Source organism: Zootoca vivipara, chromosome 6, assembly GCF_963506605.1.
Source record: "Zootoca vivipara chromosome 6, rZooViv1.1, whole genome shotgun sequence".
NCBI classification, from domain to species: Eukaryota; Metazoa; Chordata; class Lepidosauria; order Squamata; family Lacertidae; genus Zootoca; species Zootoca vivipara.
Genome location: NC_083281.1, coordinates 47,940,945 through 47,966,300, shown reverse-complemented (window position 1 = coordinate 47,966,300; position 25,356 = coordinate 47,940,945). Strand labels below are relative to the sequence as shown.

The following is a 25,356-nucleotide window of genomic DNA, read 5'->3' as shown; positions in this document are numbered from 1 at the left end:
TTGCCTCCCCAACCCTGAGGAGCCAGTGTGGTGTAGTGGTTAAGAGCGGTAGACTCGTAATCTGGTGAACTGGGTTCGTGTCTCGCTCCTCCACATGCAGGGTGACCTTGGGCTAGTCACACTTCTTTGAAGTCTCTCAGCCCCACTCACCTCACAGAGTGTTTGTTGTGGGAGAGGAAGGGAAAGGAGAATGTTAGCTGCTTCGGGTAGTGATAAAGCAGGATATCAAATCCAAACTCCTCCTCCTCCTCCTCCTCCTCCTCCTCCTCCTCCTCTTCTTCTTCTTCTTCAGTTACTTTTATCCTAGGCACCTATATCCCCCTGCAGGGCAGCTTCAGTTAGGGTAAGGTTACCAGACGTCCCTGTTTCCCGGGGACAGTCCCCGGATTTAGAAATCAGTCCCCATACAAAATCCATTGAAGTTGAAAAGTGTCCCCGGATTCACTGAAAAAAATCTGATAACCTTAAATTAGGGGGCATTTAGATTAGGAAAATGGTGCAGTCAGATTAGAAACCTGCCCGTCTTGAATTTGGTCCTTTGTTGTTTCTCTAGGTCTCAGGTGGTATATTCCCATGGGAGCTGTTACTACCCTCCCCTCTTTGGGCTGATGTTCAATGGCTATGAATAAGCAGGTGTGTGGAGTGGTGGCTTTTAAACACACTATAATTGGGTTTTTTGTGTTTATTATATTTGCTTTATTTTTACTCTTGCAGTTTAATAAATAAACTCATTTTCTCTGAATTTATTTGGCAATGGTGACATGGGTCTCTGTGCACATCTGCGACAGCATGGGCTGTAGTTTGCACAGTGAAAGTGAAGGTGGGCAAGCAAACCTGCCAAATCAACCCTTCCTTCTTCTTCTGATTCTCCTATGCAAAAGAGGCCTTAAGAGGAAAAAGCAACAATTTTATAACCCAAGCTTCACGGCCAAATACCCACACAAAGTGGGTGATAGTCCTATTCTTCTAGCATCACTTTTTCTTTTACAGAAGCCTCATTGAAATGGGTAGAAAAATTCAGCAGAGGAGGTGATCAAGTTAGGCTGGTGCCAGCCGATCATGGATCTATCTGGGAAGAAGGCTCAGCAGTGGCCACACACCAAGAATATCCCTTCGTTCCATCTGGTGGAAGTCAGCAAACTGTCCCCACTTCCATGAAGGATGTAAACTGGGAGGTGCTTAGGAGTGGAGTTGCCTGCCTACCAGGTAATAAGCATGGCTCTTCATAGGCTCTTGCTGAAATTCTTTTGCCTTTGCAAAAAGGCAGCAGGTGGAGAAGGGTTGTGTGTGTGCCTGAGTGAAGCTTAATGTTTACCTTATAGACCAGATCATTCTATGCTTCTCCTTTGGCTTGTAGTGCTGAGAGAGCAGACACAAAACATTGCCCATCTCCAGGTGAAAGAGGCAAGACCAACTGCACTGATGGGGCTGCTATGAGGTGCTCACTGCCTTTGCCTGAGGGCCAGTGTGACTTGATAGTGGCCACAGCAGGATTCCCAAAGCATAGTGGCTGACTGTCAAACCCTTTCCCACATTGGTGCTGTAGCCTCTCCAACACATGCTGAGATTGCTTGCTTGTTTTGAAGATGTGGGGGGGAAATGGAGCTTTCAGAAGACCACTCCATTGCTTGAGTGGGGTCTTCATTGACAGCACTCTGTTCATTGTATGTCCACAGATGCCAAATTCTGCCCTAAGGACCTAATTATGCAGGTTTGCATTTGTCTTTGTTAACATCTGCTTCTAGGATACAGGTTTTCAAAATGTGTTGATGTCTTTTGGTATTCATTCATTCTTCTGTTCATTCATCAAATATTTAGGAAATATCTCTCTGTTGCAGTTGTGAGTGGGTTGTCAGTGAATGAGTGGATACAGCTTTGCAAGCTTAAGACTCCTTTTTAAAGGTGGAGAGGAAAAAAGCCAACTGAGGCTTGAGGCTTACAATAGCAGCTGCTAGACTGGGTGGCCCTTGCTGGGCTGGAGGCAGCAGGTGAAGGCAGGTTCTTGTATTGGTTTTATTTATGTTGTGTTAAATAACCATGTATTTGTTTAAGCCAATCAGTGCCTTAGGGTGGCAGAATATATATATATATTTAAAGATATTAAAGAGTGATTGGAAGGGAATAGCAGGAGGCAAGAAAAGGAGGCAAGAACAGTTTGGAGGTTTGAGGGGAAGTTCTGTTAATGATTTACTACAGCTATTTTTATGTTTTATTGTTATTTTGCATTTTATTGTAGCTAGCAACATTTGGTGGAAAGGCAAGAGACAGATGTAACTAACTACTGTACTGTAACTGGATAATAAACCAGCAGTCCGTGTCTTCAGTCTTTGGGCTCTAGTCTTAAGTATTAGGTAGTACGGTACTACTACTACTACTACTACTACTACTAGTTTTCAAATGGTGTTCCACATACAGCATTTGCATGGAAATCCTGCAATTAAAAGCGCCTAACCCAAGTAATAGAAGGAGAGAACTGTGAACTGCCTTTAAAAAAAAAAAAAAAAAGCAAGCGTTTTCCCACACTTTCATCCTTCTACCTCACTAAGTCAGGTTAGTCTTATTTAGAAGAGAGCCCATCTTCTGTGTTGGGGTTCCAACAGAGACATCCTTTTGGATCAAAGGCCCAAGGTGAAACCCCCGTTTTGTCCACTAAAAGGATTATGAGCCACAGGTTATCTCATTAGAATAAAGTCTGTGTGTCTACGTGCATTTTACCTGTCTAGGCGAATGGCCAATGGCCAACATTTCCCAAGTGGAAAGAGCATAACTGTAACTCATGCCCCGTAGCCAGATTTAACCAAATCATCCTTATTCACAGGCACCAGAGACAAGTATGGACATGCGGTGGTCATCATCACAATGAGGAATACAATTTGGCTAAACCCACACTGCAATGCTAGTGAGCTGATGCGCCTCCTCCTGTACTTACGGAGTGTCCTCAGGTTTGTGGGATGACTGAGGAAGGGAAGAAGGAGAGAGTGACTAGAGCAGGAAGAAATATTGCTGCACGATATATATATATATATCACAGCAGTAGGCCTTCTAGAGTTTCCCATTCTGCAGGCTGCATTTCTTCTCCATGTGTGCTGTTTGCAGAGATACTTTTGAAAATCAGGAGGCATTGGGGCAATCAAGCCCAGAGCACAGCAACTTAGTTAACCTTCAAGGTGGAAGTACTGTTCTTGTTGTTTTGCTAAAATTGCACTGTGGCCTACTTTACTGGGTAGTTGAGAGGATAAAAAATGATAATAATTTATTGTTATTATTACTATTATTATTATTATAAAGTGCTTTGGCAAATTTTAAATGGCATTACAAAAAGTAGTAAGCCGCAAGGGACTGTTCAAATTAGAACATAGTATGTAAAGCCTATACATAGTACAGGAGCATGGATGACACTGTGCCTGGACAACCCACCCAGGCAAGCCTGTCCCAGCAGAAACTTACACATTTGATTTGCCAAAGACTTGCATGTAGAGTCTAATGTGCACAGGCCAGAAAATCCTGGTTGTGTCCCAGATTCTTTTTTCTTTGATTTTTTTTAGACTTCCTTGTTTTTATATTACTTCAGACCTTGCCTAAGAACTACCCTCAGGCCAGGGGTTGACAGGCTAGAGATCTTCTTTATTACATTAATTGCCTCATTTCCTCCAAGGAGCTCAAGATTGCACTCATGATTCTCCATTTCCCCATGGGGAAGTTTTTAACATTTTATTATGTTTTTATATGTTCTGGAAGTCGCCCAGAGTGGCTGGGGAAACCCAACCAGATGGGTAGGGTATATTATTGTTGTTGTTGTTATCACCATCATCATTATCATTATCATTATTATCACCACCACCACCCTGTGAGGTAGGTTAGGCTGACAAGACAGTAAGGTTAAAGGTTTCACTGCTTCAAGGTTCAACAGTGGAAATTTAATCCTGACCTCCCAGGTCTTAAGCCAGTTAATATATCTTCACCTTATTCCATATTTTGGGGAAAATGTGTAGAAATGAAGAAGCTGGGGGAGGGGAATACTTTTCCCCATAGGTCTGAAAATTTATCGGGTCCCTTATTAGCACCTTAAAGCTAACCAATTCAGGCTGCAATCCTGTACATACCTATCAAGGAGCAATCCTCATGGAGTAGACAGTACATAGTAGTATGATCTTTGGCTTACTGTTTTCCACTAGACACAGGAAACAATGTTGGTCTGTTCCAGAAATTTATGCTGGGTGGGGTTCTGTAAAAAAATAATTTAAAAAAATCCTTCACAGTTCTTGATGTGTTAAGTTAAATTTTAAATTCTAAGTTTCCTTAGAATTACAATAATTTACTATTACAACCCATGTTTAATGACACTTATTTAATTAAATCTGCATTTATTTGTTTCTTTAAATGTGCAGTTATTTAAAATGAAGATTAAAAATGCCCTTATGCATGATTTTAAAGTGCCCTTTTGTGGTGGTTCTCTCCCCCCACCCCATGAACATTCCTCAAATAAAAGCCCTGAGGACCAATGTGGACAGTCAGCTGCAATTCCACTTGTATTGTGGAAGAGAAGGGCAATAATTGGGTAAAGCCAGGATCCACCTGTCTAGAAGCACCCTTGGTGGTATAAGAAATAGGGCCAGTGGGTTGAGGGTTGTTGAGGGCTGCTATTGCTGAGAGGCTATTGTCTGGAGTTGAGCGCTCTGGAATAGCTTGTATGGATTCTCAGCAATGAAGTCTTCTCTTCTTTTTGACTTCCAGGCCCGAGTGCCAGGCTTTGGGCCTAACTATCCTGGTGGATGCCCGTCGATGCTCTCCAGTCCCAGCTCTCTTTAAAGCTTTAGCTGTTCTGCAGGTGAGGCCTTTGCTCCCAACTCCTTTGTCTTTTCCTCTCCTTCCCAACCCCAAAGAGTGACCAGAGGAACCTGGTTAGAACAAGCAGGTGGCAGTGCCCATCAGGCCGTCAAATTTGTCTCTTTCACTTTAAAAAAAGGAATGGCTTGTAGGAAGGCAGAGCAAAGTCTGTGCAAAGCAAACAGCCAAGAAAAGATCCTTGCCCGGCTGCTCATAAGACCAGACGAGGCTTTGGACCAGAGCCAAAGCCAACAGCAGGGGCTCCTCCAATCTCTGTTTCTGCTCTTTCAGGATGCTGTCCCTCGCTGCATCCATGGGGCCCTGTTGCTTGTTGAGAAAGATATCAGTTTTCGATTGGAAAAACCAGCTTCTATACAGGTATGAGAGGTGTTCACATACCTTTTTCATCTCTGAGCACTTCACTCTTTTACTCTCAGGCTTGTTTGCCTCTGCAATTCTATGTTGCAAAATTCTGGGTAGTCTTATCTAGCACAGAGTTTGGATGTAGAGGAATTTCAACTTCCTTTTACTTTCCTTTATTTAGTTTCCAAGCTCAGTTGCAGGGAGACTTTAGAAAACGTGTTGGATGGACCTGTCTCTGTGTTATTCCAGGTTGCATGGACTGGTACACTGTGACTTTATATTTTTAACAAACCTGCTTCAATGACTTGCTTTTATTTGGAGAGGTGTTTAACACTACACCCCTCAAATAAAAGGAACTGCTGGGGGGAAGAGTCCACTTTTCTGTAAAAATGTTCTTTTCCTGTACATATTCATATGCTGCCTCCCAGTGAGAAGAAAAAGAACCAAACATTTTTAATGGTTGTAGCCATTTTTTGAATTTCCCAAAATGCAAAAAGCACATCAGAACTGGGCTTTCTAGGAGAAACAAAAAGGCTGCTCTGATTCTCTCTCTCCCCTTCCCACAAATTAATTTCACATTAGCTCCAAAATACTGCTGAGACAAAAGAGCTAATTTCAAAGCTGGCAAAGAAGCTCAAACATTGTCCTTTTGGTCCAGTTGCAGCATTAATATTTGGTCCTCTGTGGCCTCTTGCAATTCTCCAAATATAAAAGTTTCTCTCCAGCTACATTCAACTCAGAACAGACCCATTGAAATTAATGGATTTAAGTTCGTTGTGTCTGTTAATTTTAATTGGTTTATTCTGTGTAATACTTAGTTGGTGGCAACCAAAAGTTCAAAATAAAGCATGCAATCATAGTTGTTGTTTGTATGGATTATTTTGGGTGAATAATGTCAATTTGCTCCAGATCTGAACATATTTTCATGACTTTTTCCTCTTTTAGGATGACAACCTGACTCTTTTGGGCATGATTTAGATTTCACATGACTTGAGCATGTGGAAAGGAACCAGCCTCTCAGGTTGAGAGAGCAAACCTGACAAGCAGAAGGCATCAACATGCCATTATGTCAGCTCAAAGGAAAGACAATGATTAAACTAGACAAGGAAGCTGTAGAGGGCGGGGAGATGTTCTCAGCACTAGAGGAGAAATGGCTTAAGCCTTAAGCCAAGGAGGCTCTGGAAGAAGGGAGAGCAGCAGAAGACACCAAACAAGTACAGTTGTACTTTGGAAGTCGAACAGAATCTGTTCTGGAAGTCTGTTCGATTTCCAAAACATTTGGAAACCAAGGTGCGGCTTCCAATTGGCTGCAGAAGCTTTCTGCAGCCAATTGGAAGCTGTGGAACCCATGTTGGGTGTTTGGGTTCCAAAGAACATTCACAAACTGGAACACCCACTTCCTGGTTTGTGGTGTTCGGGAGCCAAAACGTTCGACTCGCAAGGTGTTTGACTTCCAAGGTATTATCAATTGAACCAGATAAGGAGGGCTTTGCCATCACCAGGGGAAACCTGAGGGCATTGCTTCCCTTTCCTAACTCATGCCTGACCCTGGGTAGCTCCTCTAGTGCTGCTCTGCTGAGCTGCCACCAACCAGCTGGTCATCTTGAGTTTCTGTTGTTGGGGGTGGGGCTGTGGCGGCCGCCCTTCACCCGCCTTGCTTTGTTAGTCTGTATTCACTCCATGCACTTCTCCTTCATCCAAGGAAAATCTCAGGCTCTCAGGAGGAGTGTCTACAGATCCCCTGGCTCTTGGGACAGCATTTTAACCCATGGTGACCCAGAATCACTCTGACCCTCCCTATCCCCAACTGCTGACCAAAGGTAGAGGCAGAACATAGCCATCATGGCGGGTAGCCCTTGATAGCTTTCCCCTCTTCCATGAGCTTATCGTACCTCCTTTATAAAGCTAGCCAAGTTGTTGATCTTCACTGCCTTTTGTGGGAGAAAATACCGCAGCTCAGCTAGGTGGTGCTGTGTGAAAAAGGCCTGCCTTTTCTCTGTCCTGACCTTTCCAATATTCCTCTCTTGTTGCCCAAATCTCTCTCCTCTCTGAACCTCTCCTGCAAGTGCCTTATCCAAGATGCAGCACAGCTGGGAGGTATCGATGTGAAGGCCAGCAGGAGAGTCCGGGTCCAGTTCGCTGGCCTATTGGCCTAGTTCAGGGCTCTTTGCCTAGGCTTTGCACTTGCATGTTTGTTTCTCCTCAGTGGGAACTTCTCACCTCCATGAAGTCCCTCCACAAGCATATCGAGGGGGGGCAGCTGCCCCTAGAATTTGACGGGGCCCTTCCGTATTGCCATCAGGACTGGCTGCGCTTTCGAATGGTGAGTGAGTGATGCTCACATCCGGGCCCAGTAATGCTGCCGCTTGGTGGCATAAGCAGCTTTGGCCATAGTCCAGAGCAGTCTCTGGGGCCTCCCAGCATTCCCCTCCCTAACCCAGGGGAAAACCGCTTGGTTTGGGAGCCTCAAGGAAGGAGGTGGGCTGTCAGTCAACTCTGTACTGCTTGCTGGCCTTTCAGCGCCTGGAGCACTTGCTGCATGGATGCGAAGATGCTGGCACCTTCCTCAGGGAAGCCATCCAAGCTGTGGAGTCCAGCAGCTGGCCAGAGAAAGCGGAGGTGAGTCTTCTGCTTCCCGTCTATAGTTGTTGGAGCAACAACCATCACCTGTTTCAAGAGTTTGGAGAGTAAGCAAGGGGAGGGGAGCACTGAGTAAATGATACAAACACTAACATTTACAATCACCCCAATGTATCATTATGTTTGGCCGCCATGGCCAGAAATGAAGGTCTGCTCCAGGAAGTAAAGAACAGTTGTCCAGAGCGTATTGTGGGAAGTGAGTGGGTGTGTCAGTCTTGGGCACCCCAGTGCTTCTTGCTTGCCACAGAGAGACAACTTGCTAGGGAGGAGACCCTGGAGTGCCTGGAGACCTGGCCATCCCAGCAGGCTTTGCAGAACAAACGCAGCAGAGAGCAGGATGTAAGGAGGTAGTGCCCTCTGCCATGCTGTGTCGTCTTTTCAGTGTGGAAACTTGGGTGCCTCTTGCTGTCCTGTTGGCCTCAGATTCTCATCTTCTGTTCCCAGGTCACTTTTAGGAGCTTGTGAGGGTTGGACAATTTTCTCAGCCTGCTTTTCATACTGGGCTTTCCACGGTTAAGAAAAACCTTTGATTGTAAATGCCCTGAGCAGGGTCTGTGTGCTTTTCTTGGTTTCTCAGGAGGCTGATGCCTTGCTGGAGAGCTACAGGCAATTAATGAAGACTGTTCTTGATGATAGACGGCTGGTCAGGTTGCAGCTGGAAGGAGGGGCACTTCTTGCTCGCCTGAGGAAAGAAGAGTCCTGTGTTACTCTGACAGAGGACTACAGGTGAGTCTACAGGGAAACAGAGAGTGGGGAGGGAGGGTGGCCAGGAGAAAAGCAGGAAGGATGGGTGTGCTGTGAAAGGCCCCCAAGCACACAAGAACTGCCACTCTGTCCCCCTAATGCATGCACCCTGCCATAGGGGCTCTGGCAATTCAGATTCTGCCCCCAAATTAAAATTAAATGATGCCCATAAATAACAGTGACTCATAATAAATTATTTTACTATCTAATGCTTATCCAACCTTCCCTCTGAGGAGTTCAGAGTTTGGTGCATGGTGTTTTATCCTCCCAACAACCCTGTGAGGAGGAGGTAGCTTAACCTGAGAATGACTTGCCCATAGCTCTTCAGTGGGCTCCAAGGACAAGGAGGGATACAAGCTCCAGTCCTTAATCCACCATGTCACACTGTTTTGTGAGTGACATGTTTGAATGCTTTTTGTTTATTTGCATAAAGGTGCTCCATTTGCACACTCTTCATACTGCTTCCCAGGCAGGCCCTAGCTCCTCCCTCTGCAGCTTCCTTGGGTGGGAGGGGAAGAGTCTCTGGCTCTGCTGGCTGGAGGTTCTCCCCCTGCCCTGGGACTCCAAGCTATGAGGAAGGGAGTCTGCAGCACAACAGCAGGACTGCAGATTTGGACTCTGGAGATTCGGGCAGGGATTTGCTGTGTGCACCCACAAGCGTGAGAGGCAAAAATATGCTGTGCTGTTCAAGTGACGGCTTGCAGAATCTAATTGCATTGAATTGCACAAGCAGAAAAATGCCCTCTTGGGGTTGGTCCACATGTCTGCTTGTCCCATGCCTAGAAAGCATGGGTTTGAGTGGTTTTCTGCTTGTTCTGTGCTTTCTAGGCACAGGTCTGAGCAGTTTTGTGTTTGCCCCATTGCTTCCCCCCACCCCCGAAAACCACTCTTTAGTGCTAAATCAGAACAAATAGCAACCTGTAGAAAATCCAATTGACATTTGTTCCAATTCAGCACTAAACCGTGGGTTTTCCTGAGGGATAGCAGCGGGGTGGGGGCCAAGAAGTGTGGATAAGCCCTTGAATACTTCTGAACTTGGGATGTGGCTGCACAGACCAGTCCTTCTATTGATGTGCTTTCAGAAATGACCTCTTGCCACTAGCAGGGCTGGTTCGTGCCTGCTCAGGGGGACAGGGAGGAAACACATCAGTCTTCAGCAGCACCCAGGATTAGCCCCCCAAAAAGTGCTTGATGGATTGCCCGCTGCTTCTTGTGTCCTTAACAGAGTAATGCAAAATAGGTCTCCCCTGCCAGTCTGGCTCCTGTAGGAGGATCACATGTACAGCCTTTGGGGTCCCTGCCTTTATTGATTTACTCAGGTTCATGACAAAGTCCTTGGCTCCTGGCTGCCTTTGCCTTGCTGTTGAACCAGTTTGTTGTGTTTACCTTACCTTTCTGCCTGTTGAAAAGCTCCGCTCCAGTTGCACTCAGGTCCTGTTTGCAAGATTCCCACAGGCATCTGGTTGGCCACTGTGAGAACAGGATGCTGGACTAGATGTGCCACTGGCCTGATCCAGCAGGCTTTTCTTAAGTTTGCAAATACCAAATCAGCTCTTTGTACCAATGCTCTTTTCCAGCACTGCTTTGGGGAGTCTGCTGTAAACAAGCTCCAATGACCCAAGCAATGAGCACCGGCTTTCCTTTGGGGGTACTTTCCACTACACTTGAACGGAAGTTCAAGGCCCTTCCATATGGAAGGTGGTTGGCTTTCCTCCAGCAATCAGAATCCAAAAGTAGGGATGGGGAATATTTTTCAGACAGAGGGCCACATTCCCTTCTGGGCTGCCTTCCAGAGGCCACATTACAGTGGTGAGTGGGACTAGAGGCAAAAGTGGGCAAAGCAATGAGTGTGAATTTGTTTTACCTTTATACAGCCATCTAGTTTCTGTTCATGCATACATCACGCATACAAAGAAAGAAGTATTATATGAGTTCATTCTACCCAGGCAAAACAGTACTGGTGGGTGTGGCTCAGGAAGGGGCGTGGCCTGGAGGGAGTCCCATGGGTAAGTGGGGGGTCCTGGAGGGCCACATTTGGCCCTCAGGCCAGAGACCCACATTCCTTTGCTGAAGGAGATGCCTGGAAGTGAACCAGAAGCCAAAGGCTGTAACCTTTACTCATAAGGGAGTTGCTCCATCCTCTTGATCATTTTGAACCTTTTCATACCCTATAATATCCTTTTTGGGGTGAGGTGACTAGAAATGTACACAATCTTCCTGGTGTGTTTGCACCATAGGATTCCATAATGGGGCATTATTATGCTGGCAGTTTTATTTCCAATCTCTTTCCTAATAATGATCCCTAGAATAGAATTAGCCCTTTCTCACGCTGTTGACCGCACACTGGGTTGACATCTTAATTGAGCTATCCACTGCAACCTTATTTATTGATTTTATTTATTGAATTTATATCCTGCCCTTCCTCCTTGAAACAGCCTTTGTTTTTAGAATCATTTAATTGTAGAGTTGAAAGGAACCCCGGGGGTCATCTAGTCCAACCCCCTGCAATGCAGGAATCTCCTGGTTAGTCACCTTCAGCTCAGACCCCAAGAGAGCTGATGAAGCCCTGCTTAGCTGACAAGTAACAAGCTGTGCAGCAACAACCCTACTGCTCTCAAGAGAATTCCAGGCCTTTCTGCCAACACTTGGATCACCCCCATTTTGCATGCTTGGGCTCCCACCTGGGCTGTCCTAAGGCTGCCAGTTCCCTCTGATGCTTTTACAAGAGTGATGGCCTGGCTCTGCCCTGCCTCCTGAGGCCGGTCATGGCTGCCTGTTGCTTTGCTCTGACCTGGTTCAGCCTGGGAAGGTCTCCTTCCAGTCTGCGGTTTGCCTTGTAAAGGCCTGTAGCCATGCTCAGGCACTGTGGGTGGGCTCAGAAGACTCTGAAGACTAGCTTCCATGGGGCAGAGAGCTCTCCCTGCCAGGGCCAGTGGTGATAAGACAAAGGGCTTTGCCCCCTGCTGGCCCATATTTGAGACGCTGCCTTTGAAGATGTTCCTCGTTCCGCTAAGAGTGCCTGCATTTTCCTTTTGAAATTGAGTGAGTTCAGTTTCCTTATTTCTCAAGCACCCCCACCAGCACATAAATGAGAGAAAGAGCCTTCAGCCTGGTAAGGAAATCTCCAAAAAGGAGTCCTGCCAAAAGCAACTTTCAGACACAGGAATCTAAAATTACCCTGGAATCACATAAGACATTTGTTGGCACTTGGTGTTGGAACCTTCCCCCCCACCCCCCTACAAAGTAACATTGGCCAAGGAAAACAGATTCCGGTGGGGAGGGGGAGGCTCTAAACCCACTTCAAGCGTCTCCTTTTTGTTGTAGGCCTGCTTGAATATGGTGATTTGATCTGGAAAGTATGTGTGGGGTAACCTCCTTTACTGAGCTCAGCACAGGCGGCAAGGCATACTGGCGCTCTGCCATCCTAAACTTTTTGCCCCACTGCTCCACTTACCAGATCCTTCTTCAAGGCTTTGAGCACAGCCTAGGGAAGGCCCCTTTCGGCTGGCTGTGACTGCTGCCTCCTGCACAGCACAGAGCAGAACAGTCAGCCGTGGCTGTATTTGCCTCAGATTGGGGTGAAAAGGGAAGATGAACTCTTTGATTGGATGAGCTTCTGGACTAGGAAAGGTCTCTGTGCAAGCTTGCCAGTCATCTTGTCAGCAGGAATAATGGGGGTGGGGTGGGGGTGGTAGCAGTTGTGACCATGCCATTGAAAAAGTTTCCACGCTACCTTCTCTACCTGCAGTAGTTCTCAGATGTTTTCAGGGCAGACTGAGATGCTGCTAGGTGTAAAATGAACTTTGAGGCAGCCTGGCAAGCCACACAGCCATTCACAAGGAGAGCTTCTTTTTCCCACTCCCACAAAGCCAGCCAAAAGGGAGGACGCCAGCAGCTGCTTGCTGCATCCTGATCAGAAGGGAAGGGAAGCTCTTGGAGGGCAGCGGGACATTGGCATCTCTTCTCCACCCTGCCACATGGCTGTGCAATGAGCTGGTGCCCCCCTCTGCCACCCCATCACCCTCCAATGTCCTAGAATCTTGGGCCTTTGTTTGCGTCACAGGGATTTAAGCAATACCCACAGTAGCAGGTTGTAAGAAACTGGAACTCCAGCTGATGATGCCTGGGCCATGCTTCCCTTTCAGAGATGCGCTGGAGGCAGCTGTTGCGCTTTACAATGGAGTGGACGAGGGCATCCATCAGCTGGTGATGATGTCAAACAAGCGCATCCAGGCCCTGGAGCTGGTGATAGACTTTGGAGCCTTTGAAGAAAGCTTCCGGGAGGTTTGTTGACATTTTTGGGGCAGCTCAGATGGATTTACAACCCAAGCCTTTTAACTGCTGTACTGGCCAAAAGCTATGCACAATGAGGCTCAGGGGTTGATGTTGACAGTGAAGCAGAACGTCCACTAAACAGCACCTGGAGTGGCTGAAATTAAATCTTGGCGGGGTTGAAATAGTGGTGATGGGCAGGCCTTGGACCAATGGGAGTTTCTTTCACCTCCTTTGGCCACTGAGTGTTGTAGCCTGGGGTTGAGGTTGATAGGGTGGGTGTGATCCATCACTGGAGCAGGTTAACACCACTTGGTAAGAAGGCTCTGGCATTTTAGAGGTCAGTAGATATATGTGCATCCTGCATCCAGTTTGGACTCATGTTTCTGTTATTGGAAGAACAGTGGGACACCTACATGGGGCCTTTCCCTGGGGCTTGGCAGGTAAGGCTCCCAAAAACGTCCACAATATAAGGACTGTGCTAGGAGCATGAGCAGCAGCACCTAGGAACGCTAGGAGCAATGTGAAGTGCCACAATTGCACCGTCCCAGTCTCTGGAGTCTAAGAGACCTCCTACTCAAAGTGTTGAGCAAAGAGCTCCAGAGCCCACCCTCTGTCGTGACAAGCATATGGATTTATTCATTCTAAGTATTTTTATGTCACCAAGATCTCAAGGCAGCTTACAACACAAAACAGGATAAAATTAAATAGCGTGAAAAGAGATCAAAATCTGAAAGTAGCACAGAATCACATGGCTGAGATTAAAAAAAAAATAATCTAGAAGGCTAAAATGATTGAGAGGAGAGAAGATTCCCTTAAGTGGAAGGTGGAGGGGGCACCACTGAAGAGGCTCTTTCCCTGGTAGACCAAAGGGTGGGGTGACTCCCCTTCTTTCCAGAAACAGGAGTGTGTGGTTTTGCTCTCCGAAAGCAGAAAGGTTTCTTCTTGGCCTTGATCTACCTTTTTGCTTCTTGTAGGTCAGCAGATGGATGGAGAATGTTGGTCAAACACGGCTCACGGAGCTGAGTGAGCTGGATGGTTCTTTGGAGGTCTTGCTTAAAGCACAGAGGCAGTTCCAGGACTTTGAGCTCGTTGCAAGTGTAAGTCCTCTCCCCCAATACTCTCCACGCAAATCCACAGGCTGGCTGCTTTGTTTAGAGGCAAACACTTTTTCATTAATATATCATATTCCAAGGCTGAGCACTGACATGTAAAGAGGTTCTGGGGCTAAGCCCTGAAGAACCTTGGCTCAAAGAAAACTTTCATTGTACATTGGTTGTGCCTTGGTGAACTTTAGGATCTGCACTGCTTTAAATGTCATGAAATTTTGACAAACATTCTAACTTCTAGTAGAACTGAGAACATAATACAGTAAGAGTAAGCAGCTGTACAAGCAACGGTAAGCAATGCTGCACAGCTAGATTCAGCAGAAGAAGCAGTAATAAGACATTAGAGAGGACGTTTGAACAATATAGAGAAAACTATGCACTCTAGCCAAGTGACGAGAGAGGTTACATCACCACCTACTGTTAGAGCAGGCCAGTTACACCCTTAGTTGCCTTTGACTGGACTTAACCACCCAGGGGTCCTTTACCTTTTTACCTTACACCCTTAGTAACTTGTATCTCCAACATTAACCCCTGAGAGCAGGAAAAAACCAGCTATTGAATACTTGCAAATAGTCTTCTGAAAGGGAAATGAGAAGTAAGTTAAGGAGGGATTGAAACCTTCAAAAGACTTCCCCCTATCGGGGATACTAGGAACTGGGGCTGAAGTGCAGCAGAACTTGGAGCTGTGGGGCAGCCACGATTCCACCAGGCAGGCCTATATGACCAGGGCTGGTCGTCCTCATGTCGAGAAAGGTCCCAGGACCACATTGGAATAGTCAGCTTATCAGCCTTCAGGATCTTTGCAACACCAGGAGAAGCTGCATGTATCCGCCAGAGGCAATGCAATGATTTCCTGTTGGGCTTTGTTTCCAGGAATATTGCCGAAGGGGTTGGGAGTCTCTGAAAGAGATGGACAAGTGGGAAGATGCTTCCTCTGCTGAGCTGCACGCAGGGTGTGGTATCAAGTTGCAGATGTACAGAACCCAGTTCCAGAGGTTCTGCAGCCAACTGGAGGCCAGCAGGAGCCGGATAGGCCAGACCATCAAGCTGTATGAATTCTTTGACCAGGTGAGTTCTGTAGAGGGAGGCAAATGTCCCCTGATGTAACATCTGGTCAGATTCACTGTCATGCTATGGCTTGCACTCGCTCTGTGTGTGTTAGCATACGGCGTTTATATGCCACAGCAGAAGTTGAGCTTGGTCGTGGATCCTTGTTTGGATGCTTTTTAGCCTGAAAGCAATCACAGTGAGACTTTGGGTATGAAAATAAGAGAGCTATGTTTATTATAGGAAACGCATGCTTGATAGCTAGAACTCTTTCCTAAGGGCTCATTCACACATCCTTTGCCCTGCCACTCCCCCCTGCAAAAACCTGTGGTTTAGCATTGAATCAGAACAAAGGGCAATTGGTTTTTCCGCACATTGCTGTTTGTTCCAATTTTGTGCGAAAGAGCGGGTTTTCTGGGGGAATGAGGCAGGACAAAGGCAAAACTGCTTGGACCTGTGCCTAGAAAGCCAGAGACAATCAGAAAATCACTTGGACCCATGCTTTCTAGACACAGGACAAGCAGAAGTGTGGATGAGCCCCTACCCATCTTACTGGCCTTAATACAATATAAGCTGAGTTGCATCCCAGCACTTCCAACAGGTTCAACAAAAGTCAGGCAGCTGACACCCCTTCCCTGCTTCAAAAGAGATTTGGGACAGGAGGTCATATTCTGTGTCTTGGCAAGTGGCTGGGCAGAGTTGAAGCTTCTCAGAAAACATTCCTACTTTCTGTACTTAAAAAAGAAAAATCAATATTCTTTGCCAAAGAATCACAGGTTACATGACGTAGTTCCCAATTCCAGTCATGGAAACGCATATGTCACTCACAGAGGCTTGATTCCTCTTGGCTGAATGTGTGAACTGCCTTTGTCGAAAGTGATGGCATTTGAGTCCTGCCAGTAAAGTTTGATCTGTGGCGACTCATTCACCTGTACAAGCCACCATTGGTCAGCAAGTAGTTCAAATGCCTCAGGTTGGGGGTACGTTATAATAGTGGTCGTTCTAAGTTCCTGGAAAGAATGGGAAACTGTATATCTCCTATAATCAAGGATAAAACAGCACCAGGCACCCCTGAGAGGGGGTGGGCGGGTGGGTATTTGGGTTGTTTTGGTGCCTGTCTCTGTAAGAGCTTTTTTGCTTAGGAGCAGTAATAGAGTGCTGTCCCTCACAGGCCCTGGAGCTTCTCCTCCCCCCACTGTTGTGCTGGCTCCAACCCTTCTCTCCAGCACCCCCACCTGCCCCCTTCTTCCATCTGGCATTTCAGCAGGGAGCATTTGCCTGTGAATAGGCTGGCTCTTTGGCTGGAGCCCCCTCATTGGTTACTTTTGGGACTGGGTTTCGCTTTGGCTGCAGAGGAGGGAAGAGCGGGACCTCCATTGGGCTTTACGCTTTTGGTGGTTCACCCTGTGCTACGGAGCCTCTTGCCAGAAGGATGAAGGTATGCTGGAGCTTCTTTCCTTTGTCTTGCAGGGGGTTCATTTCTGAGCAGATACCGTTTTCTCTCTCTATCTGCCTGGGGGTGTCAGTAGCAGGGAGAAGAAAGGAAAGGAGAGGCAGCCTCCCATACAAAGTTAACCCAAATAGGAAGCAGAGGTGCTTGTTGTCTTTGGGGGAGCGTAGAGTTCACCCAGGATGTGGGAAGGCCTTCCCCCCCCACCTTCCCCCCCCCACTCTTGCCTTTTTTCTTGGCTGGTCAATTTCTAGTCTGTGATGAGGGAAGGCAAATAGGGAGGGGCAGCTGACACCCAGGAACAATTACCCCAACTTTGACTGATAGAAAATGCTCTCCCATGAAGTTAGGGGCGGGGAACTTGTGACCCGCCAGATCAGGCATCCCCAAACGTCGGCCCTCCAGATGTTTTGGACTACAATCCCCATCTTCCCCAACAACTGGTCCTGTTAGCTAGGGATCATGGGAGTTGTAGGCCAAAACATCTGGAGGGCCACAGTTTGGGGATGCCTGCTCCAGATGTTGCATGGCCAATGATCAGAGATTATGGTAGGGGCTGCAGCCCAACAACTTCTGGAGGTCCACAGGTGTTCCCTCTGTCTCAACATTAAAGGCTCAGGGCATGCTACCTGCACTTTCTTTTGCACCAAGTATATAGATACTAAAAATGTTTCTTACCCAAGCATTGTCTTTGTTCATAAGAAAAAATATAAGGAGGCCCTTTGGGGATGTATCAGTGTGGAACTCGGTTTGCACTGTATACTGGTGTATCTGCATGAGTAAAAGGAGAGGATGGGGACCACAAAACTTCCTAAACTGTCCTTGTGCTGACCTGTTGATCCTGCTTCTGTGTTAAACTTGATACTCTAAGGGCTGCTGACCTCACATCCTCTTCACCTTCCTCCTCCTCCTCCTTCCATCTAAATAGTATTAGGAAAAAATGGTCTAACAGTAAGAGCTATCCAACAGAGAAACAGGCTGCCTCGGAAGGTGGTGGACTCGCCTTCATTGGAGCTTTTTAAACAGAGGTTGGGTGGCCATCTGTCAGGAATTCCCTTCCAACTCTGTGATTCTATCTCTTTTGTGCCACGGAGACTGGGGACAGGGAGCATCAGAGTTGCAGATGCATCCTGGGCTTGCAGATGATTTTCCAGGCCTAGCTGGAAATGCATGTCTAATAAGGGAGGCTGGACACACCCCTTGCTCAGCCTGCTCTGTTCAAAGTGGCAGGCACCAGACTCTTGGCATCTGCTCTTCTTTTCAGCCCACAACCCCCCACTTGGGGGCTGGCCTTGGAGTTCTCTGCATGTCTGCAGTGCGACCAGTATTGTGAGGACAGGACTGGACATACCAAGGATATGCAGAGTTCTTTCATGAGGACACTTTCTCTTGTAGGCTCAGTTTTATTAGTCCTTTGTGTGGGATGCTGTCTCAGGCTGTAAAGGCCAGCCATTGGCTGGGAGATTATGGAACACCCCCCTTGAGTGCTTTAAACTCTGCATTTATGGGCTGTATTGTGTTCAGGATGGGGTGGGGCGCGGTATATGCAATCACACTTTCAGTGCTGTTTGCTCCTGCAAAAGTTTTGAGGTGGGCAGACTGCTCAGTACGCCCTGTAGCTTCCTGTGAAAATCTTGTAACACAAATGTTCTGGGTGGGGGCGTTCCTATCCTACTTTTGCAATGTTGCCCTCTAGACAGCAATACCAAAGCAACACTTGGGAAAGCATTACAGAACAATTAATAAAGTGGAATGATATGTGGAGTCTCGTAAATAATGCACTCCCATCCGCCCAAAATACCCACTACAGTCTGGCAACCAAGATGGCATTCATGAGGACCTAAGCCCTGCTCAGCACTCCTTACTTTGTTTCTGACAGGCCTTGGCTGCACTGTGCTCTATTTCCACCTCCCACTTGAATTTATTCAGAATCTGGTCCAGGCTAGAACCAACCAGGCCTAACCTAGGAGAGCGGGTGAGGGCCAACGAAGCCAGTCATCTGAATGGACGTGGGAGAGGCGAAGTCTTTGCCTGGGCAACTTGAGGCCGCACTGAAGCAGAAGAGACAGCCATAGGCTACTGCATTTCTCACCACCATTGAGCCCCCAAAAGCTTTTCTTGGAAATTGGCAAAAGGGGGTCACTTTTATTGGGATGTGAGGCAATGTTCTGCACTAGCTCTTCTCTTTGGAGTTGGTTGCAGGAGCGATCTTTGTTCCAATGCAGTTACTGTATGTCCAAATCGTGGCATGCAGGGGGTTATGTTCTGCATGCTATTCCTTAAGGCTCCATCCCTCCTTTGGCTTAGCCTTAGTCCTACTCCAGATCTGCCAGAGCTCTCCATATTCCCTCTGGGGACAGTCGTTTTCAGTTTGGGGCTGAGGGGGGGGATTCCACACACACAAGGCGCCCTCTGGTGGCACCCTCTGACTACACACACACACACTGCTTTCTTGGTGGTGGTGGTGGTGGTGGTGGGAGAGGGGGATTCCTCTCTGGAACAACTCCCCACAAATCTATTGTTGGGCAGAGTATTGGTGGGTGTGGGGCATGTCGGGACTGATCCTGCCACATTGATCTTCCCACTACAGGCAGCAGTTCAGTGCACCCCCTGCACTCTGCTTGGGGGCCTTTTCCAGTCTTGTGTCTTTGCTGTCTGTTGGGTCAGCCAATGCCTCAATCCTAGCAGTCCATGTGATACTTAACACACATGTTTGCACATACAAGATTCTAGAGAAAAAGATGAAAATGGAGCAGGAGAGAAAAGGTGGGGTGAGGGGCAAGGGAAGGCACACGGAAAAGCTTGATGTGGCTTGCAGACTGTGGACAAAGGAGAAGAGGGCCTTCCCCAGACAGCTCCAAGTGCCGTCTTTCCTGGGGAGGGCCTGAGCAAGCCAAGCTGCTGTTGCCTCCATCGCAGCCTGGCAGCCGTGCCTGGCAGTCAGTCAGGCTGGTGACAGGGCCTAGCCTCAGATAGAGAGCCTCTTGTTGAGGCCTAGCTGCAGAGGCCTGTGGACCCCACCCACCCTCCCTCCCTCCGCTGATCGCTCTTTCCTTGTCCCACCCCTACAGGCCTACGAATGGGCATTGGAGGGCATGCGCCACCTTTCCAGCATCAGCACAGAGGAGGGCAGCTCCCTTGAGGATTGTGCTTCAGCTCTCAGGAGCCTGGAGAGCTACAAGAGACAGCACCCAGAAATCAGTAGTGCCAGATTCCAGGAGATGAAGGAGCTGGCATGCCAGCTGAAGAGCAGCCGTGCCCTGAAGCAATGGCAGCTAGCCTGGTCCAAGTGCCAGGAGACCATGCTGGGTTTTGAGATGAAGCTGGAAGCTGCCCTGAGGACCAAGAGTTCTCTGTGCCCTCCTGACTTGAAGCCATCGGCTGAGAGAGAGCTCAGCCAGGAGGGCAGGCCGCCTTTGGAGGGGCCACTCCCCTTCCGTCTCCCTGGGTGGACTGGGGAGCAGGTTGTGCTCCCAAGCCAGGTCATTCCAGAGGCTTCTAAGCTGCCGTGCCGTCTCCATGAGGAGAAGGTCACTCTGGAGAGCATTGTGGAAGTCCTGGAGGCAGGACCCTCCCGCCCCTCCACCCCAGCCTCTAGCCAGCAGCCATTCCCCAAAAGGCCCCTGAGGAAGGCCCAGAGTTTTGACCTGCCCTGCACAGAGGGACTGCGCTCTGGCTGCCAGCGGACTCTGAGTGAGCCAGCCCGTTACGGCAACACCGGCGTCTTCATCAAGGGGCTGGAAGTGAGCAGTACTGAGCATGTGACCCGGCAACACCTCAGCCCAACCAGTTGGGCACCTGGTGGCTTGCAAGCGGAGCAGAGGAGCAGCCTCTCCATATCAGAGGCAAAGAGCTTGGGCAGGTAGGTATGGATGAGGTTGGAGTACCGGTATCACCTGCTAACAGCCATCCAAGTGGGGCTGTGGGCTGATCCAGTCAGAAGTCTGTTTAGCAGCCCAGTCCCTTTGGGACTCCTCATTCAGGGAGGTGGGTGTTCTCAGCTTGTCAACAATCTACAGCCGGGCAGTTAAAGTGGAGTAGCACCAGCATATGTTTGTAGTGAAGGTGTTCCCTGAGCCTCTGGGTTATTTAATTCTGGGGAGGGAGAATGGACCAACAGGGGGAGTCAGCTGGCAGAGCAGTTGGCAGCTTAAGCATGGAGCACTGTACAAAAAGGCAAGAAGAAACTGGTGGGGTTGGAGAGACGTCTTTTGGGGCAGGTGCAGATTAAAAAGGCTTCAGGGATGTGTTTTTATCTGCAGCTGTTGGGGGAGAGCTTGTTTTTTCCAAGCAAGCTGGTAGGCTCTCCCTCTGGCTCCACAGACCTTGAAGAATCGAGGCCTCTCTTCACCATCCTCCAACTTTGCTCCTGGCTTCCTCTCTTGCAGCAAACTGCGGCACATCATTGAGGAGATGGTGATGACTGAGCAGGAGTACGTCCGGTCCTTGCGCTACATCATTGAGAGCTACTTCCCTGAGATGGAGCGGCTGGACCTGCCCCAAGACCTGCGGGGGAAGCGGAGCGTCATTTTTGGGAACCTGGAGAAGCTCTACGACTTCCACAGCCAGTACTTCCTGCGGGAACTGGAGAACTGCTGTAACCACCCGCTGCGGGTCAGCCACTGCTTCCTGCGACATGTAAGGGGCCTGGAGAAACTCATGCAGGGCTGGGGAGGGGCTGGTTGCAGGGAACTTTGGTAGGTGGGCAGGCAGGCTTCAGGGCTCCCAAGGAGAAATGCCCGCCCACAGCGCCAGTGTTTCTAGCTCTAGGTTAAGGTTAAGGTTACTAGATTTTTTTTCAAAGAATACGGGGACCCTTTTTTTAGAGAGAAAAAAAGTTATTTTTTTAAAAAAATTAAGAAATATCTTCTGTGGTCTCCTCTGTCGTGCGGCCTTCCTCTGAGCCCCAGCCTGCTCTCTTGGAGTGCTATCCACCATGGAGTAGGCTTGGGTCGGGCCTGGGCTCAGCCATGTGTCCTTGCCCTCCCGGTGCTCTCCTACTTCTCCTTCTCAGTGGTGGCGGCAGCAGCAGCGTGACAAGAAGGTTGGGCTCCTTTCTTTTTTCTCCTTTCTCTTCCTTCTCCTCCTCTCCTCCTTTTCCTGCGTCGGCTCTGGGGTTTTCCTGGCCCTGAAGCACCGCTGGGCAGTCGGCCAGGTGACCGGGCGCTCTCGCTCCCAGCTTGATTTGGGTCGGTGGGGTGTGTGTGTCAGTGGTTCCCCCAGTTGATGTGCCCGGTGTCCCCGCTTCCCCCTTGGCAGTGGTGGTGGCAGCAGCAGCCTCAGCAGCCCGGAGCCAGCCTGGTAGTGCAGTTGGCTCTGGCTGGCTTCAGGAGCTGCTCGCTGCTGTGGCACCCACCATTTTGCCTCGCCAGAAGTCCCCATATGATGTGCCGTTGAAGCAATCATGCCACATTCATTCGCTACTAATCTACAACACTTATATAAATCCGGGGACATTAAATGAAATCCAGAGACATTCCGGCGATGGATTTTGTCTGGGGACAGATTTGTAAATCCGGGACTGTCCCCAGGAAACGGGGGCGTGTGGTAACCATACTCTAGGTCCAAGGACCACTGCAGGAGTGGGAGGGAGAGGCGGTCAGGCAGATGAACAAGGCCTGCTGAGAGGATTCAAAGGGGAACAGGATGAAGGAGAGTCAGCAGGAGCCCCAGCGCAAGCTGAAGGCCTCCAGGATAGGGCCTCCACTACCTTCTCTGGACATGGCCTAGCCTGGGCCTGCCATCACCTTTGGAAGCATGAAGGCCTGCAGGCTTTTGTGGTGTCCACGCCCCATTCTCCTTGAGGCCCAGGCTCTGTATTTTATGCCTGTGTGCTTGTGGCCAATCCCTTGACAGAGTCTGTGGCCTCCCTTTGTGGGGGGGCCTGTGTGCTTCTAACCCTTTTTGCAGAAAGATCAGTTTGGGATGTATGCTCTCTACAGCAAAAACAAGCCCAAGTCTGACTCACTCCTGGCCAGCCGTGGGAACTCTTTCTTCAGGGTAAGTCCTGTCCCCTCCCAGCAACCCCTTCCAGGCGTTGGGCTGGAGCGGAGTGGCCCTTGGTCTTTCCCTGGCTCCAGCCACTCAGCTCCGGCTCTCCTGCTCTGGCCTCCAGCTCAAGCAGATGCAGCTGGGGGACAAGATGGACCTGGCCTCCTACCTGCTGAAGCCCATCCAGCGCATGAGCAAGTATGCCCTCCTCCTGAAGGACCTGATCAAGCAGTGTGGGGAGGCTCAGGAGCAGGAGCTGGCCTACCTGCAAGCCGCCGAGGAGATGGTGCGCTTCCAGCTGCGCCATGGCAACGACCTCCTGGCCATGGACGCCATCCGGGACTGTGATGTGAGTGGGCTGGGAGGAGGGGGGGCAGGGGAGGGGAGGGGAGCAGATTCCTGCCAGGAACAGCACCCGCTGAGCTCCTGGCTTCCTACACATCTCCTTGATCCCATGGAAAGGGATCTCGGTGCAGCAGGCTCACATCCTGGAGTGCAAGGCAGGCTAGAAACCGACTGCTCTGGGCAGGAGGAAGAGGGACTCTGGCATCAGAGGCCTGTCAGGCTGCCCTTGCCAACAGGGCACCTGCTGCTTGTCCCCTTGGCTTGCAGTCCTCTACTGTACAACTGATATCAACCCCCCCCCCCCACAAATGTTGCCAGTCCAGACCTTTTTGCAAATGAACGAATGGTTTCTATGCCCAGGTGAACCTCAAGGAGCAGGGGCAGCTGGTGCGCCAGGATGAGTTCAGCGTCTGTCTGGGCCGCAGGAAGTGCCAGCGCCATGTCTTCCTCTTTGAAGACCTGATCCTTTTCAGCAAGCCCAAGCGGGTTGAGGGGGGGCTGGATGTCTACATCTACAAGCGCTCCTTTAAGGTAAGGCTGCCCACTGCTGCTTGTGAGTGGTATTGCATCTCCAAGGAAGTGAAATGGCACCAGATGGGGAGAGGGATGCCTTCTTTACAGGCTTTGCAAGAGAAAACTTGGGGGAAGCAGGATGTTGTCACACATTCAGGCAGCCAGTTTTATCAGCTAACTCAGGCAGACCTGCATGATTTTTGATACATCAAGGTGTGTGTGTGTGCATGCGGGCATGCATGTGCGTGCTCACACGCATACACATTGCGGCCAGATGCTCAGCTAGCCAGTAGGCAGTGGCAGTAGGGTTTTTCTGAGGCCCACGTGCAGCTTGTGGGCTGTGTGAGTTGGAGGGCAGGGCTTTAACACCGTCACGTTCCCAAGTTCACCTTATGTCACCTTCCCTGTCAAGCTTACCGAGGCTGAACTTTTCAGAGCGAACTTCTTTCCCATTTGTAAGCACTAAATCAAACCACACCATTGAGGGGATCATCATGGCGGCAGCTTATGGACCCCCTCTGCCTCACCCTGCATACCCTCAGCCCAGCATGCGAACCCAATTGCCTCCTGGCTTGCTGACACACTCGCTCTGTCCCTGCAGACAGCAGACATTGGCCTGACTGAGAACTCCGGCGAGAGTGGGCTGCGCTTTGAGATCTGGTTTCGAAGGCGGAAATCGAGTGACACCTACGTCCTGCAGGCCAGTAGCCTCGAGACCAAGCTGGCCTGGACCAGTGACATTACCAAGATCCTATGGGAGCAGGCTGCCCGGAATAAAGGTTGGTGTCAGTTAAGCCAGGCACCCTCTTCCCTGTGGGACCATTGAATCCTTTCTGCCAGAATTAGTGGCTCATAGAAGGACCAGCAGGGGCAGCACAAAAGGATTGTTGGGTAGGGCATCCACGTTCTTCTCTGGGCATGACAGCTGCAGACATAAAGTAGGGCATTGGTTGCCGGGATTCCCCATGGAAGCCCCCACTCCCACTACAGTGACTGGTCACATGAAATAGGGGTGCTCTGCCCTGTGTCTGAGATGGGGGGGGCAGTTTGTTGTGCTATACGCAGAAGGGAGGAGAGCTGCAAGTGCCAGCTAGGCAGGGCCCAGAAGCCCTGGACTTCACTGCACCAGGTGACCCTCCCCAATACTACCAGCAGTTGTTTTTCCCCTGGCTAACATGTAATACCTGGGAGATGCCAGCAAGATGACACTCTTGGGAGATATTAACTAGAGCATTGACAACTGCCTGGGACAAGCTTCTTGGTCTGGCGGTTGCTTTGTCCTTTAGGACTCCTTGTGCCCAGAGCTGCTACTCCAGAGGCAGCCAAGCTATGTGACCTAGTGGAAAAGTTTGATCTAAGTTGCCCCTTCTACCAGAAATCTGCTTGTCTTGCCAGAGACAGAAGCTGGGCTTGGTGGCCCTGAGAACTCACAGAGCTGCTTTTTTTGTGAGGCTAGGCATGTTCCTCATGGCTGTTGTCACCCCCAGAGATCCGCATGCAGGAGATGGTGTCCATGGGTGTGGGGAACAAGCCTTTCCTGGACATCAAGCCGAGTGAAGCTGCCATCCATGACCGTGCCATTGATTACATTATGAAAGGCAGGGGTAAGTCTATCCCACCCTCTCACACCCCATCCCCCCTCAAGGACCCACACAGCTGCTATCCAGCTCTTCAAGACTTGCTTTCCCCCTCCTTTTTGTTCTGTGGCAGGAGCCAGGACTCGGGCTTCTATTGCAGTCTCTCTGTTTGACCACGCCAACCCTTACAAGAGGTCGCAAACACCTCTGCCTGCTGGCTGCCCATCCTCCTCCTGCACAGTGCTTGGGCCTCTCAACTTGCACATGTACCTGAACCAGTCCCTGCTGCCCAGCATGCTCTCGACCAGCCACCCCTTGGACGTGGGCACATGCATAGAGGAGGATGAGATGGAGAACGAGACCAGCAGCCAGCCTTCCATGAGTACGTATGACCTGTCTCAGCCCCAGTTCAGAAACCATCCTTGCTCTCTGGGAGCAGTTTCTAAAAGCATAGTGTGCTGCCGATGGCTGCTTGGCT

General features: G+C 49.3%; 1 protein-coding gene across 3 annotated transcripts in view; it reads left to right on the top strand.

Moving 5' to 3' along the window:
- The window catches only part of PLEKHG4 (pleckstrin homology and RhoGEF domain containing G4), a 51,586-nt gene that overhangs the window by 22,031 nt on the left and 4,199 nt on the right, over positions 1-25,356 (top strand). For all 3 annotated transcript variants that reach the window (XM_035118318.2, XM_060275931.1, XM_060275932.1), the window contains 18 exons: positions 991-1,206; positions 2,819-2,942; positions 4,735-4,828; positions 5,119-5,205; positions 7,397-7,513; positions 7,711-7,809; positions 8,408-8,556; positions 12,720-12,858; positions 13,824-13,946; positions 14,829-15,023; positions 19,524-20,314; positions 20,841-21,090; positions 22,363-22,452; positions 22,568-22,792; positions 23,149-23,319; positions 23,903-24,080; positions 24,789-24,905; positions 25,012-25,260. In XM_035118318.2, coding sequence (XP_034974209.2) covers positions 991-1,206; positions 2,819-2,942; positions 4,735-4,828; positions 5,119-5,205; positions 7,397-7,513; positions 7,711-7,809; positions 8,408-8,556; positions 12,720-12,858; positions 13,824-13,946; positions 14,829-15,023; positions 19,524-20,314; positions 20,841-21,090; positions 22,363-22,452; positions 22,568-22,792; positions 23,149-23,319; positions 23,903-24,080; positions 24,789-24,905; positions 25,012-25,260 — 3,414 coding nt within the window. The remainder of the gene's footprint in view (positions 1-990; positions 1,207-2,818; positions 2,943-4,734; positions 4,829-5,118; positions 5,206-7,396; positions 7,514-7,710; positions 7,810-8,407; positions 8,557-12,719; positions 12,859-13,823; positions 13,947-14,828; positions 15,024-19,523; positions 20,315-20,840; positions 21,091-22,362; positions 22,453-22,567; positions 22,793-23,148; positions 23,320-23,902; positions 24,081-24,788; positions 24,906-25,011; positions 25,261-25,356) is intronic.